This window comes from Corvus moneduloides, chromosome 2 (genome assembly GCF_009650955.1).
Source record: "Corvus moneduloides isolate bCorMon1 chromosome 2, bCorMon1.pri, whole genome shotgun sequence".
NCBI classification, from domain to species: domain Eukaryota; kingdom Metazoa; phylum Chordata; class Aves; order Passeriformes; family Corvidae; genus Corvus; species Corvus moneduloides.
In genome coordinates this window covers 51,617,781-51,634,410 of record NC_045477.1, presented here as the reverse complement: position 1 = coordinate 51,634,410, position 16,630 = coordinate 51,617,781, and the positions used below count along the sequence as shown (strand labels likewise).

The 16,630-nt window shown below is 36.9% G+C and overlaps 1 protein-coding gene across 4 annotated transcripts in view; it reads left to right on the top strand.

The window, feature by feature from the left end:
• The window catches only part of DCLK1 (doublecortin like kinase 1), a 242,854-nt gene that overhangs the window by 168,467 nt on the left and 57,757 nt on the right, over positions 1–16,630 (top strand). For 2 of the 4 annotated variants that reach the window (XM_032099596.1, XM_032099597.1), the window contains exon 6: positions 4,317–4,411. In XM_032099596.1, the coding sequence (XP_031955487.1) occupies positions 4,317–4,411 (95 nt within the window). Of the gene's footprint in view, positions 1–3,213; positions 3,398–4,316; positions 4,412–10,079; positions 14,968–16,630 lie in introns of those variants that run through there. The other 2 variants (XM_032099599.1, XM_032099598.1) reach the window with 2 other exon arrangements.

The following is a 16,630-nucleotide window of genomic DNA, read 5'->3' as shown; positions in this document are numbered from 1 at the left end:
CAGTTGCTGAATATGACCTACACGTTGTGACTTGTGTAAAACATTTTCTAGCTTAACTTTCCTACTCATAAGTTGTGGCTGCAAAAAAAGCCTTCACTATTCCTTTCCTTTAGTCTCCTCTTTCTTCTTCACACACACTCCTGAGTTTGGCAAACCACTTTTTTAAACACACCGAGTCATCTCTATGTGTTTGATAGAGTACAATATGCTTGCACAATAGGCAATTCTATAGGAGACTATGATTTTAATACAGTGAAGTGGTATTGGCAGCTCCTCAGACTGGCACTTGATGCTTTAATTAATTTTTTCTTGCTTTTTGTTTCTATTACTTAATAAAAATATGCTCTATCAAAGTTTATTCATTGGAATGCCATCAAAGTACTTTTTATTTGTAGCATTTTCACTAGTTTATTATCATAGTACTATTCATAAATATTATCATATTTATTATTCATATTATCATGTGAAAACCTATTTTGCATTTATCTCAGTAGATGCTGGTATCCAGCTTTAGTGCTCTATTTTATGGGTATTCCCAAGTTCATGTGTGTGCCAGGTGCTGGAAAAGCCAATACAAAGACAGGTCCTTGCCCTGTTACACATCCTCAGCAAGAGAGGACAGTAAGGAAAGGAGTTCACAGCTAAGCTGTCACATACATCTGCTCTGAGCAGCCACAATAATTTTGTTATTGTTGCAACTTTCTAATACATATTTCACTGGTGAAATTTTGAACTGATAAATCTTTTTCATAAGATGATAGGAGGGCGCTGTGTGTTAAGCTGAAGTCTGTAACCCCTGCCATTTTATGAATAAAAGTGACAAGAAACCTCTTGCCTCACTCAATAAAATGATCAATCACAACGATGATTTACCAATTTCATATGTCTTTATCTACATCAAGGTTCCCTCTAGGAACATGTGCTGTATCAGTCAGTGAGAAATGCGGTGCAGATACTGGATAGAAATGCAATTTCCAGCAAAAGTGCATTCCACCTAGATTTTAGGGAAATTTAGTGATCAGGAATGTAGTATTATTATGAAATGTTGTAGCTTTTATTCACATATTTGTTGCCATGTTTTCTGGTCATGAGCAGCTTATGTAAGAATGGTGTAATGATTGTAAATGGAGTTCAGGAAGGGGGTCAGAATCACTGCAGTCTCTTCCTGCTACACAGCACCTAATATCACCTCTATCTACAAATTCAGCATAATGACTCACAAGCACAGGAAGCCATAAACAAAAAGGTGAAAAAGGGGGGCCCCTGGAATGTACCAGGAAAATATCAGGAATTATCATTTCTATCCTGTTGTGATGTCTGTCTTAAGGATTATATTAATTATATCAGTAGTAAGAATAATGTCATAACAGCAAGAGCAATATGTACCTCCAGATATGCAGAGCATCCAGAAGGATTAATCTTGTGTTGCTTTGGAAGTTTACACTGCAGTGGATGCTCATACTACCTTGTTCATCAGGTCAGGTTTAGATGGTTGCTTTGGGGTCATACAACTTGTGTTATGACAGAAACTTGGTTAAAATAAAGTCTAGAAAACTACTTCAGATATAGAAGCAAATACAACAAGTATGTGAAGATTGGTGAAAGGAATCTCATCTCCAGAGCTCATGGCCATCTCTAGAGTTTCCTAATCAGCTCTCCGTAGGAAGTCCTTGTAAGCTTTTAAAAATCCTTGTACATGTTTTATGTATTGGCACCTTTATATTTTGGATATGGGTAAGGAGGTGAGCAAACTTAAGTCTCCTGGGGGTCTCAATTCATTAATTGTGCTCTTGATTTCACATGTTGCTGTTGGCCAACATAAGAACAACTATCAGAATTTTGCTTTTTAAAAATGCAGTTGAAGAGAGCATTCAAACTTAGCTTAAACACTCTGGATGCTCTGGTGGTGACAAGTAAGTAATTTTTAGGATTTAAAACACTTCGTTTTCTCATCCTAAATAGATACTCATTAACATAATATGCATCAATAGGGAAATACATCAATAGTTAAATACACCATGGCGTCTATTTGTCTCATTCCACTTGGTAGCCTCAAGTTTTTGCCTTCAGGACAGAATAATTGCTATAGTAATTCTAAGAAAAACTATTGTTGAAAGTTACAGGGAAGGAGTCAATCTATAAAGAACAGGTACCGGTGCCTAGTGTTACAAGGTGTATTGAAATGTAGCTGTTATCTTAAATTTGCTTGTAATAAGACCTAAGAGTATCTGCTTGGTTTAAAGAGAAGGCAGATCACTAGTCCTGTTACTCAGCAGTCTTGAGGACTAGGTCTGTGTGAATAGTAGTAGTTTAATGTTAGTTTCTAAATTATGCCATAAATGTCTAGAAGACACCTTTTACAACTTTACAAGTTTGAGATTCTAGAAAGCTCATTTTTAATGTCCTCATCTTGCTCTTTTCCTAAATTATTTCAGTGATATCAGTAATAAATTTGATTTTAGTCACTGTTGGACAGATCTGTGTGGTGTTTTGCTGAATACTGTATGAACATGCATACATACATATGCATGTGCATTCCCACTACACTTAGTACAGTATTTGAATGAGTGCTGATATGTGCAAACCATTGTCCTCTGTATAAAGATATTTTTAAGCCTAGATGAGTGGAATTATTTTCTATAAATCCAATTAGTGCATTGTGTTGTTTCTATAGTTATGCAAATATATTGCACCTTTACTCTAAACAAAGTGATGTTGAGATTGGATCACTCATAGCACCTAAGCACTATTAAGTGTTCGTCCTTTATCAAGCAGTATGATGTGTTTTATTGATGTGTGTGGTGTGGTAGGTATACATGTTTCTTCATTATAATGTGTGGGCCCAGTATTAGCCAGTAAGAACTATGTATTATGTAAAAAGTAAGAAGAATCTTTTAAAAATGCCTACTATATTATCCAAAGGAATTAGCATTTGCTAGATTGCCAGTCAGCAAAGGTTTTACAAGAGTTATTGTCATTTTGATTTTCAGATGAGTCATTTGGTACATTGCCCCCAGAGGCACCTCATTATGATTCAGTGCACAGCATATAAAATTGCCTAGGCTTTCGGGGCTCCATGGAAAGCGAGTGGGGGTTGCGGTGGCTCAGCGTTGTGAAGCAGCAGCATTATGCTTAATTGACACCTTTGATGTAGCCCTAAGACAGCACCTGCACCTCCCACTGCTGCTCTGAAGACGTCAGCCTTACGCAGAAAAGGCTTCTGCTTATGAATTCTGCATCGCATTCAGCTCACTCTGTGAGCAGCCCCAGCTATCCTTAACTAATCCCATTGCTTCTCAGTTTGGCTACAGCTTGGCTTAGTACAGAGCAGGAATTTTGCTGCTTGCTCCTACCAGGTTAAACAGTCAGATTCTGTCCATGTTAGAACTCATAGAAGGTAAGTCAAATGCCTTGTTGATATCCTCAGTATGAAAATATTCTCCTAAGATTCAGAATCTGGGAATCTGGCTGTCTATTCTTTTTATCCTAGCACTTACAAATGTGGACAGCGATAGAACAGTTGCTTGTTTAAGAATATTTACGTGGATATGTGATACATGCTTTGTAGTGTTTCTGTCGGTGTTTCAGTGTGAGTATTATTGATAGCCTCTCGTGTGATTACTTTGTAGTAGAATTCTGTCCTCTGCTGGCATTGTTTTGTTAATTTATTGGATAATGTCATATGCACGTGAAGATGCTTCTAAAGAGATAGGTGCTGACATATGTGAAGAAACTTGCTTATTTGAGAAAGTGATGCTTTCCTGTAAGTCAGACTGGAGGAGCTATATCCAATTCATTTTCCTCTAGAAAGCCCTTCTGGATTAAGTCTGAGGTGATGTTTGGGTCAGATAGTATTGCAAAAATTTCTTCAAATGATTGAGTAAGGAAAAGCAAGCAGCTGATTTGTTCTTGCAAGCAATACTGTGTTTTATTTTTACAGGGTAGCACTTCAAGCACTAGTTAAATGGAATGAAAAGGTTTATATATTGTGTCTTTTGAGATTAACAAAGCACCTAGTTCCCCATTACTTTCAAGTACAGGAACAGTATAGTTCAAGAAAACATGATCATGTTCTCTGCCATTGACTGAAGTCTATTCAGGTTTTTTCATTATTTTCTTCCACTCTGTATAAAAAATTTTCTTCATGAGCCAAAACTCTAAGGAAATAATTATTTTTTGAATTACCTTATTTAATGTTTAAAACATTAAGCAAAAGCAAATGAATCTGTTTAATAAATTTTAAAAAAATGGATTTAACTATTTTGTTCCTTTAATAATGCCTTGTATTTATTTTTTTCAATTTCTTGTCCTTTTAGTGAATGGAACCCCTGGTAGCCAGCTTTCTACTCCCCGCTCTGGGAAGTCTCCAAGCCCATCTCCCACCAGCCCAGGAAGCCTACGGAAACAGAGGGTAAGGAAATAAGGAAACTGGTTTCTGAGCATGGCAGGGAAGAATCCAGCATAGCCATTATCCAATAGCCTTCTCCCTTTTGATCCCTTGAGTGCATTTAGAGCCATAGGGTGGAAGAGCCTGGCTACAATCCTTGTGTTTGTAAAACACCCTGAAGTGGAATACAACTGTTCTGTGTTTGTCAAAATGCTAAGTATACTGGGAAATGGCTTATCCTTGAAGGAAAAAAACAGGGGTTATCTCTCTCCTTTTTTACAAGACTTTTTGTTTGTTTGTTTTACTTTCTTTTTATGAATGTTTTACAACTGAAAGCAAATGCTCATGTTGTCAAAGGAATCTCTTTTGTTCCTAACTTTCTGTGCAAACTACAGACTGCTTTGATTTTGAAGCAAGGTGAAAGAATGCACTGTGGAATTTAGCTGTGATATCACAGTCTTGTGCAGTGAAGATACTATCAGCACCAAGGCAATGTGAGACTTGTCAGTCACTTTCCTGGACAAGAGTTGATAGTAGCTGCAGGTTCCCCCTAGTTATCCTGTATGGAATCTACTTTCCTTCCTATGGAGGAATCTACAATATTCCTAAGCATCCAGAACTAAGCTAGTGCCTATGTTACTGCTGTAACCCTCTGATAAAATATTACTTATTCAACCCAAAAGCTCCACGTACTGATTTAATTAATTGTATCTGTTTAAAAGCAATAGGACAGATGTCTTTGTATTTTCTGCTATTTTCTAAACCATGGTCAGTTCTCAGTGAAAGCATCCCTAAGGCAGTACTCTGTATCTCAGCCTTGTTTATAAACAGAGTTTGAACACAATGTTTTTTCTGCCTTTTCAGTTTTTAAATAAAGACATAATTTGTGTCTCTCAAAATAAGGGGGTTATGTACAAAGTTGGCAGTGTTTGAATTTGGTGCAGACCTGATTCCCCAGATACCCAGATCAGGAATAGCTGTAGCACGACACAGCTCCCTTCTAGCCTGTGGGCCCTTTTTTATGTCTGGTGTATGCCAGGGAGCTGAGGAGTTGTGCATGCCCAAGTCTTACCTCCATCTGGGATACAGCTATGGGTTTCTGCCATGACTTGTTTACAGGCACAGGAGCCAACTGTGATCTTGCAGTGTAGGGACAGCCAGAGAGCAGCAGCCTGGAGCCTCAGGGTAGTGTCATGGTTTTCATCATCAGATACACAGAAAGTAAAGATGCAAGTTCCAGTGGGTAAGCTGGTGCTAAAATCTTCTTGAATGCAATGTCTTCCCCACCTGTTTGTTCTCTCTCTCAAGGCTTATTAATGAATCATTAATAAGTCACTGAAGAGGGAACAAAGAGTCTTCCAAATGAATTATACATTGGTGATGTGAGGGCGTCTGTTTAGATGGATGATACCAGTTTACATTGGCTTTGCATTTGCTTTTCATTGGTAACTTTCCTAAACTTACTTTCTCACCACTGATGCTTCGGTCTCCACAGTGAAGAAATGTTTTTCTGCTAACGTTTGTGGATGGGTGAGTGGGAACCATGTGATCAGCACCATTAGACACAAGGGTTTTCTAGGCACAAGATTTCTGACTTTCAAATGTGAAGAGCAGAGCAGATGGGCTTCTTTTTATGTGTAAGTGTGATAGGATCACCAAGTGGCAGTGTTATGGATGCAAAGTGCTATGTAGTGGTAACAAAATCAGACTGCTAACTGTAGAGAAAATAAATATTGAAGTAAACTACAGGAGAGATAAGACATTGTTAAGGAGTTGAATTCTCTTCTCCAATATTCGTATTCAGTCCCCGTGACCTCGGTAGGGGAGCTTTCATGCTTGTCTGGCTTTATTTAGACAGATTTATTTTTTTTACCTGATGAAACATGGAATATATTCATGTAAAAATAGATTGCAATCATGTAAAATGCATTGCGATAATACTATTTAGGTTACAAAATCAACTTCTCAAGAAGTTCAGGGATGGAAACTTTACACTCAGTCTGAGAATTTATTTCATCTGCTTTCATGTTAAAGTTGTGAAGTGAGTGAGTTAGAAGTTCAGTGTAAAAACATATGATTGTGTCATTAAAGGTTCTAATGTGCATTCCAATGAGTAAATTAGGCATTAAGCAGTGCTTGCAAATCATAATTTCATTGTTAGCAGTATAAATGGTGTTCGTTTAGTTTTAGTACCGTCTTCCGGGTTTTGTTTAAAAATTTAAATTCTACTTAGGCGAGAGGTTATTTATGTACCATATTGTCATAAACCAAATTGGAACCCAAAGCATTTTGTTTTGTCTTCAGTGGCTTCAGCTACAGGGCTGCCAAGCCTGATGAGGATTTATTCTCTAGAAGGTTGTTGAAGTGCTAGTATCATGTGATAGACTTACAAGGGAGAAGAGATGGATTTAAGTTCCCATCTTGTCCCTAGTGTTGAGAGGTGAGGTGTTCCTAGTGCTGGCTGCTGTAGCCATGGTCTGGGGTTGACTGTGATGGCTGGCTTTCTGAGTGGTCTGTCTTTCTCTCTTTACCTGCAGTTTGAGGGAGCTGCTGCTTTAGAACTGAAATAAGATGCTGGGTCCAGGGAACACCAGCTCAGACGTGTAATTTGGGGGTTTTGTGCCTTTCTCTGTGCAGTTAGAGTTAGAGGACTTCCTGTTCTCTCATGCCATCAGGTACATGGGATGCCAGTGGTATGTACCGGGTCTGGAAGGCGATAGGAATATTTCCTCTAGCCTAGCCTGGTTCTCCTTGACTTAACCAATCAATCAGTTCTTCAGCATTCCCATCCAGTGCTATGAGGGAGTTGTAGGCTTGGGACATCAAAATGCTGAGGGGTCTAGGCAAGCTGCCAGTGTTTTTCCTGGGAAGTACAGGTGAGACGAAGTCATGCTTTTGAATCCAGAGGCACCAAAGCAAGGTACTTCCGCAAAAGGAGGGATCTCTTCCTGGGAATAGTAAAGACCTGTGGAGTGCATTAGGCAGCTTAAAATAGGGATTAATCATCTTACTTACTGATATTTCATCACTCCTCTTTTTAAAAAATAAGTTCTGGCCTTTGAACGAAGGCTTTCCATTGATGTAAATAAAGCCAAAAATGCTGCTGTGGTACTTACTCAAGAAAACAGTACTCTTGTAACCCTATAGATAAAATTTTGTACCCTCAAAAGCCAGAATATAGAAAGATAAAGTTTATTCTTTCTCATCTGCATATGTATGTGGCTGAGTTGTCTCCAGAAATTCAGAAATCAGTGAAAGTTATATTTTTATAATCTTGTGCGAAACGCAGGCTATATTTGAAGAAAGTAAGATTTGAAAGATTAATTTCATGGGTGTAATTCACGGAGTTGAAAGTGAACTAGGAACAATTTATCAGCTATCTTAGCTAACTGTCAACCAATTTTCAGCCTCTGAATATTTTAACTAGCAGGCTGTGTGCTATAGTTATGCTTTCTTGCAGTTTAATTATTTCTTTAGTCTTAAATAGGAAATTAAGATTCTAGTTTTTAAATTGTTATGAATGTCATTTTCTTTTCCCCAGAGGATTAATACATCTGAAATTCATGTTTATAGCATTTTGAAGGAGAGTTAAGCACACAAATGTAATTTCTTCTGCAACAGAGTGCAGTTAACCAAAAAGGCAACATGGCATTTAAAGAAAAAAACCTAAATATTTTTTCTATGTCCCTAGAGATTGAAACCTATAGAATAAAAAAAGATTAGATTTAAGGTACCTCTTGACCCGATTAGGTGGGTTGAATTCTATCTATATAAGGATTTTTTGAGTTGTATGTAGCCAAGAAGTCTGATTCATTCAGCAATTTTTGTCTTCTTATAAATCTATGTAAGATAATAAATAGCTTCTCCTCATAATTTCAAGAAACACAGCTCTCTGGCTAATTATAGGCAGGGAAAATTCTTTCAGAAAGAAAAAACTTTTTAAGACTCTCAAGTATTTAAAAGCAGGTGAAAAAGCAGAGAAAATGACACTGAAATCTTGTTAATGATTTTGCCTTAAAGCAATCATTGAGTTATTAAAATAAACACAAAAATATTCTCTAAATACTAAAAGTCAGAAACATCTTCTTGGTCAGTTCCAAATGCTTATTTTTTTACATTCAGAAGCAAGAGCAGTCACCTGGGAGATACTGTTCACAGATTTGGGGTGCTACCCTCTCTAGCAAATCAAAAGATTTTTTTTTCTGTGCTATGTATTAGAAATTCCCAAACTGTATATTCTCAAAAGAAATTTCAATAATTAACTAATTAGTTAGTATTCAGAATAAGATGGTTTTATCTGTTTAAAATTCTTCTCTTGTCTAAATTGTATTTAAATAGATTGTAAATAGAAATGTATTTAAGATCTGATTTTCACTCTGCCAGTCTAATGCTTTCTACTGCATGTATACATGCCCGTTGGCAGAATACATACAGAATAAGCATTCTAGGGAATCAACTCCCCCTTTAAGGTACTTCATTCCTGCAAATAAGATATAAACCTCCATAACTTATTGAGATACTTATAAATTTGAAATTTGTGAAGCATTCATTTTAGCTGGTCCTTTTTTGTAGTATAGCTTTCAGACTTGTTCATTTCTTGTCTCAGTTATCTTACTGTGGTTAAAAAAGGCAAAACAATCCATCCAAGGTCAACCCTAAAGCAGGCTCCATCAGCTTTCCCATTCTCATGTTTTCTTGTATTTTGTCTCACAGGTTTTTTTGTTGCAATTTGTTCATATGTTTTATATAGAAAGGACCCCCCAAAACACCTTAAAGATATCAGAGAATGGCTATGAGATATGCTGGGCACCTGCTCAATCAGAACCCCTCTGAACCATCACTTATTCTTAATTCACCTTAAAAAGACAGTGCCCTGCGCTCTACCACTTCTCTTTTTTGAACTTTCATTCCGTGCTGCTGTTTGTCTTGATGAGGATTGTAGTGCTGTGTAGGTGGGATAGGGCAATGTATCATCCCATAACACCTCTGGCACTTGAGGATTATCTGATCCGTCAGAGGACCAGTGTGTTGAAAGAGTGAAGTGGTTCTGTACACTCAGACTCTCCCTCTTCTGTCATGAGCTGGTTGCTTGGCTACCGACAGAAAGAGAGTGATGGGGGACAAGTGTAAAACACGCTGTCTTTTTATACATGCACACGGACACAGAGGAACTGTGGAAAAGGGATACCATCGTCAGTACAACACAGGCAACGGCAATATTCAGTGTCAGCAGTCCAGGGCACAAATGTTGCTGGATCCATGCTATATCACCAGTGGGTGGCAAGTTTTTATTACCTTATGTAAGGTAAGCACTTACTCTGCCACTCTGCCACTGCAAAACTGAAGGGAAATATATTCCCTTAGAGATTAAATTAATGTTTCCAAGTTTCCACACCATTAGGAGACTCTCTGGAAGAGACAAATACTGTTTGAATAGTGTTTAATAGCAAAGGATTCAAAAATAATTGCCTCTGAGAATATGTTGTACATTGAAACTTCAGCTTTATTTACTAGCCATCTATTTTTTTATTAAAATAATAATATGACATTAAGACAACAATATGAGTATAAAGAATGTGTATTTTGTGTTAAACAATGTCTTCTGGTCCACAGTAACAGAAAGAATATAAGACGGTTGCAGTGCAACAAATCAAACACAATAAACAAATCTATACTGCACTTCATCTTACAGGACCTGTATCGCCCACTCTCTTCGGATGATATGGATTCAGTAGGAGACTCAGTGTAAAAGAGAAAATGGAACAATGTTTATGGTTTGTGATTTGATGAAGGTTTAACATTTTTAAAGAAAATAGCTGCTAATTTACAGTAATAGTGAATCGCACAAAAGAGTTTTGCATATTTAATACTAACAACATGGGGCCAAATTAATTCTAGTGTGTGGGGGTATTTTTTGGCTTTATCACTGCATTTTAATGCAAGAATTTGTAATGAATGAGCCATTGAATATGTCCATCAAATCCAGAACAGCATTGTGCCTACTTAAAGGCACAAAGATTGGATAAGGTGAATATAACGCACAAATCCATAGTGGGCACAATTATGAATAGCACTATTTTTATCATCTAAGGTACTGATTATATGTTCTGTTTTTACCATATGTGTCTTCATTCATTTTGGTATGAACAGTTAATGAGTACTTTGCTTTTACCAACGAATAGGTAAAATGCAGAGAAGAAAAAACCTGCCATATTAAACTGCTTGCACCACGCTGTCTGATCCCAACACGCACACTTGGAACACACTAAGTTTAGTCTTTTTTATCTAAATGAAAAGAAAGTGAAGAATCCTGTGTGGTCACAGGACAAAAGTAAATTCTTTCAAAGCAGTGTTCAAATTCTCTTCACTGCGTTGCTACCTGATGACTGTAAACAGAAGGGTGTTCACAGGCATTATGAATGTTTTACCTGGCAAGAGCTGTTAATGCTGATCATCCATGTGTTGCAAGTAAATATGGACAGATTTATGACGGAGGAAATATGAGGGCCTGCTGGCTAGCAGCATCATCTGACACAGATATGATGACACCTTTTGGAAAAATATATTTTGCCTGAGAAAGTAATTGATTATTTTCACTTATGTTAAGAACAGGAACATCATTTTTTTATTTGCTATGAGAAGACATTTTGTGCATTTTAAAAAGAAAGCCTACAGAAATGGTGATACTGTAAATCATCCTCCCATTGACCTAATTTTTCTGTTTTCACAGTATCTAGAGGTACTCTTTTTGTACAGCATGAATATGCAAAACTCCTTTAGTGTTGAAGTAGGTCGCGCATTATAACTAGTTGCTTAACAAATATCTACTAATTTGTGTTTGTTTTCTGCTGCTTTATTGTGAGAATCTTAGTCTACTTAATTTACATAATAGCAATATTTCCCATTGTATGTTGTATTTAACCCCATAGTGTAGTGATCACACACTTTTGCAGTCTTATACTTTCCTTTCATTTTCTCAAATACTAATGATTTAAGAATTAGAAATCAGTGTGTTTCTGATTCTCAACAAAAATCTATAGAGATTATATTTTTGAGCTACTAGTGAGGATTTAATATATTTTGAAATCAGGAAAATTTACTGAATTGAAGAACAGGTTTAGCTGCCACATGCCAACTTGTAAATGTAGTGAAATAATTCCTTTAGACTGATTTGTCCATGATAAAATTCAGCAGATGGAAAATGTTGGCATGTGATGTTATGGCTTCACTGTATCAACATAATTTTCTTTACAGAGGATATTTGCAAAAAGAAATAAAAGGGCAGCAGAATACAAAACTTACCTTCTCTGTTTCCAATACTTGGTTCCAGTATCACCTGGAGAGAAAGTCATTGATCTGGCAGGTTTACTGAAGCAGTCAGGTCATTCCCTTTTGAAATGCATGTTTTGCCATTCCTGCTTCAGACTTCAATATAAAACTGTTCCCAGCCATAAGAACTGCCATAAGTCCATCCTTCACCCCATACCCTACTCCTAAGGCTGCCCTGTTCTACTGAAAAAGTTTGCAGCTGTGAAGTTACTTGCATTTTCAGCTGTTATGAGAGAATGTCTTTGCAAAATGTATTACTTGATCCTGAGAAATGCATATTATATAAAGGTGCATTGGGATCAGTTTCCAAAAATTCAGGCAACTCAACCAGATTGAACGAAATACTTACTGACGTTTTGAAAATTGTTTTTTCCTGTAAAGAAAATAAATTCCAGGAATTTTATTTTTCCTCCCTTCTCCCGTATAGGCTACTGCTGCTTTAGGCAGTTTATTAAGAATGTTTGCTCTGCACAGGGAGCACGGATTCCCAGCAAACCTGAATCCCATGGCTTTGCTTAGCTGTGGAAAAGAAAAATGGACCTTATATCAGTAATTGTTATCATAGTGAGTTCTCCATCAAGACTGTTTTAAAAAAGAATATGCTAGTCCATAACATTTAATCATTTCAACATATGACTTGTATTAAGGGGCTATTCAGGGGCAAGACGTATCATTAATATTTCATTTAAGGAATGAAAGTCCCTTAGAGATTGAAAAGGTACACTGTTTATAGACTTTAAGATCCTTTTTTGTGTGGAATGTAATTCCCATTATACATGAGCAGAAATGAAATGTTTCTTTTGAGCAAGACCAGAAGGTTTCAGTTTATGGGTGAAACTGAAATTGTGTTCCTTGATGCTGTAGTTCTGCTTGCAACAGCACAGGTTTTAGTTTGTTCCTAGATTTCATCAACTGCATTAAATAATGGAATAGCTTAAGCAACTTTATAGTGTTTGAACCTCTGATAGTTCTCTGTATGCTGCATTATTTGTGCCTACTCTAAGGTGATTATGATGTAGCTAAAGAGTCTTGTATAGATTGTGAAAGCTTTGCTTCCCTTTGAGCTTTATGAATACTTGTGATTATTTCCCTAATGCTTTCTGCAACTTTGTTTTGTTTTGGTTTTTTCAATCTCTTTTCTTCTTTTGTGCAACAAGCAGTTCACATGTGAAGCACAGAACGTGTATGTTCATATTTACATGCACGCACACACATACATAGATTAATGGCTTTGGAACCCATGCGCTGTTACGTCACATTTGTGACTTTAAACAAATAAGTGGGGAAAATGTTTTAACAGGAGGATGCTCGTCTGGTGGGCTTCACTACAGCTCTGTTAAAGTTGGGAGAGCTGCACCAACCAGTACTTGCTGAGCAGCTACCCCAAGGAATTCCGTACAATTTTAAGAGATCACATCTACCAACAAGGGCTAAGTTCAAACTGATCAGAAGTTAGTGGCAAAGCCACTATTGACTCCAAGGTGGGAAGGATAGAACCTTACGCACAAATACACACACACAGACAAAACATTAATCCTAAACTCAAATCTGAAATTTGAAAGTTCGAAATGGTATTCTTTTGACACGTTCAGTCTTATGCCTCCTCTTGAACTCTACTGTTCCACAGTGCATTAAGTCATGCAAAATTAGAAGTTCTTTTGTTGAAATCAGTAAAATCTTTAACATTCATTATGCAATGTGAAAATTGATTTCCAATTTGTAAAATAATTCAGCAACAGCATGTTATATTTAGTTATTTTTCTCTTCACAAATCATTTTCATAGGGCGCATTTGGCTGAAAGATGAACATTCTGGGGTATTAATATTGTGGCTATAAAGGTATATTATAAGAAAGGATATATACTGTTCATCAGCCTAGAAGAACAACTGGATTGAGATAGTGTGGAGTAAAAATTTAGATAAAAAATAGTGTTTTCTTCTGCAGTTTCATAATTCACACTACAGTGTGAACTATATGTGGTGCATATGTTACAAAAACTGCACTCTGAATGTAAAATGAATTCACAGTAATATAGAAAAAAACCTCTGATCAATTCAAGTTTACTGTTTCTGTCAAAAATGCAGAGAAATGAACAGACAGAAAATCTTTATGGTGCTAAATTACCTCATCACTTGATGAATGCATAGATTAATGTTGTCTGTGCTTTTTCTCGTATCCAATTGATGGTGTGCAACCAAATACAAGATTGGTTTTTATTTAATCTTCACTTTCAGTTCTATCTGCTAGTGACAAGAGCTTTTAACTATGAGTGATGAAAAGTAACTTTAGGAAGCACAGCCAGCAACACCTTTACATGCAGAGCAAAGCAAGCAAGTGGTTGTCGCCCTCTTTGGAAATGAGTGTGCTTCCCCCAGGGAAGCCCTTCTATCCGGAAGGCAGGGTCTGCTGAGCAGAGCAGGGGCTACTCTGAGCTGTGCTTGCTGCCATGACAATTCTGGCCGGCTCAGTTTGCCTCTCTCCAGCTGGCTGCTGCTCCCAGGCTGGCTGAGCGCCCCGAGTCCCCGCGGCAGGCAGTGGGTCTGTAGGTGACACCTGTGTTGTGTCCGCACACGCGAGCACAGGGCTGAACACACACGCAGTGCACCCGCGCACGTGCTCCTATGCGGTTTTGTGTCTGTGATTGCGCATGGTGGTGATACTCGAGTTTGCTTAAATTAACCCTCAGCAGTGAAGTATGAAGAAAGCTGTACTATATTCAGCGTGTACTTGTTGTCTGATGTTATATGGGATAATTAGATTGTGGTTTGCCCTGCAATACAGTGTTTTGGAATTTGGACTCTAGTGAAAGAGGAGCTAACAATGTTTGTGCTAAGGCCTCTTCATTTTCTTAGTTGCACTATGATATTGTAAATATTGGCACATTTACAACATAAGTTTAAGATTTTACAAAGTTATGCATACAATTATTTTTTTTAATGAAAAGTGCTTGGATATTTGCTTTTAAAATTATACCATTTTTGTATTAATGTGATGCAGGAAACCAAAAAGAAAGCTGTTGATTTATCAACAAAAAATGTAAAACTTGCAAAATAAACGCCGATGAATGTTTTATTTCTTATAATCAGCTGAAGAAAATCACCTTCATTTTTGTGCCATTGGTTCATCATACTGTATTGTACTTGTGTTTCATATTTGACCATGTCATCTTGGTTGCAATTTGTTATTTTGCTAGATTTAACATTAATGTAGATTATTGTAAGTGATGTAATAAATATATATTAAAAATGCACACTGTTCAGAGAATTTATTTTGGAAACATGATTACCAGGCTTTAACAAAATACTTGCATTTGGTATTGCTTGTTCATTTTGGATCAACATTGTACATCTAGCCTTAGTGTAAGCATATGGGATTCATGCATCCTAATGGGTTCCTTTAAACAGTAGATGCATTCAGTGTCTTTTTTTAGTAATAAACTCTGGGCTTTAGTGTGTAGATACAAAAAATCCTACAGGGAGGAATTTGGTCTGTAGTGGGTGTTGTGAAGACAGTAAATATAACTGCCTTGAATTGCTTATGGGTAACTTTGTGTGCACATGATGGGATAGATTTGAAGTATGAAGTGGGGAATTAGTAGAATATCCAAAGCAAGGTACCAGCTCCCTACCAACAGCTCAGCCCCAGCAGAACTTCTACTAAGACAAGTATTAGGAAAATATGCTTGTGAAAAGCTAATGGTAATGAAACATACCTGGTGTGTTTTAAAATAAGTACCTAATTTTCTGATACATCTTTCCACTCTTTAAAAATGCATGTCCATAGCCTAGTTTTATTTCTTGTTTGGCAGGGGTGGGGGAAGAGAGATGTTACAATTTCTGACATGTCATCTGCCAGCCTGATGCTTCAGCTGATATTCCTACACTTTCCTGGAGGGAACTGTGAGCCTGATAAAAGTTCTAGTTTGGAAATGCTCTTGGTTGCTGGTAAATAGGTCTGCCTAAAAAAAGTGTACACACATAGAAAGGAAACAATACAATAGAAATTGGGAAGAGTGGAAACAAAATAATTGAGGTTTCTGTTTGTACCAAGAAACAGTTAAAAATACCAGGAGAGCTTTTAAAATGCAACTAAATAAAGTGGTTCTTTTGCTGTGCCCTTAATTAGGTGGAAGAAATAAAAACCTCCTTTTGGTTGGTGGGTTTTCAATTTTTATTCTGTGGTTGAGTGGAAAAATTTACCTGCATATAACTTTAGAAGAGGTAAAAGGAAACCTTCACATTGCATCACTGAACATGTAGCTTTTTATGTTAACCACAATAAGGATACAGAAATTACAGTAATAGCTTCCAATACCATGAATCTGATACTTTTTTTTTTTAGTATCATCAATCTTTTCTGAATGATGCCAAGAGCTGAGTGAGCCTAGGGTTTGAATTATGGCTCAAGTTTGGAAGCAGCTGTTAGGAACTAGTGGAGGTTACATTTAAATTTATTGTTGAATACCATGTAGGAAACTATGTTGGTCTTTCCAAATTGTCTTGTTACACAAATCAAATGAGTGTATAAGCATCCAATGCTGCAGCTTAGTAAGGGAATCTTAATAAAACAAAATGCTTCAAGCTTGAAAATTTAACTTCAGACTGTCAGCTCCATTTCCTTGCAAACTCTCCCATTTGTCCCTCTATCCCTCAAAGAAGAAAACCAACACAAGACCTGATAATACGCCAGATAATTGCTTGTGTCATTTGAACTTACCTCTTCTCCTCACTGTGTAAATTCTGAATTGCATAAATGAACAGCAACAAAAAAATCACTTGCCTCTGTAGGGCCTCTCTTAAGTGTCTAAAAATACAGGGCAGGATGTAGAATTGTGAATAAGTTTGTAAGCAGGTTTGCATACATTTTTTACTGTTCCTTTCCAGATGAAGCAGTTTATAAATAAATTTGAATCT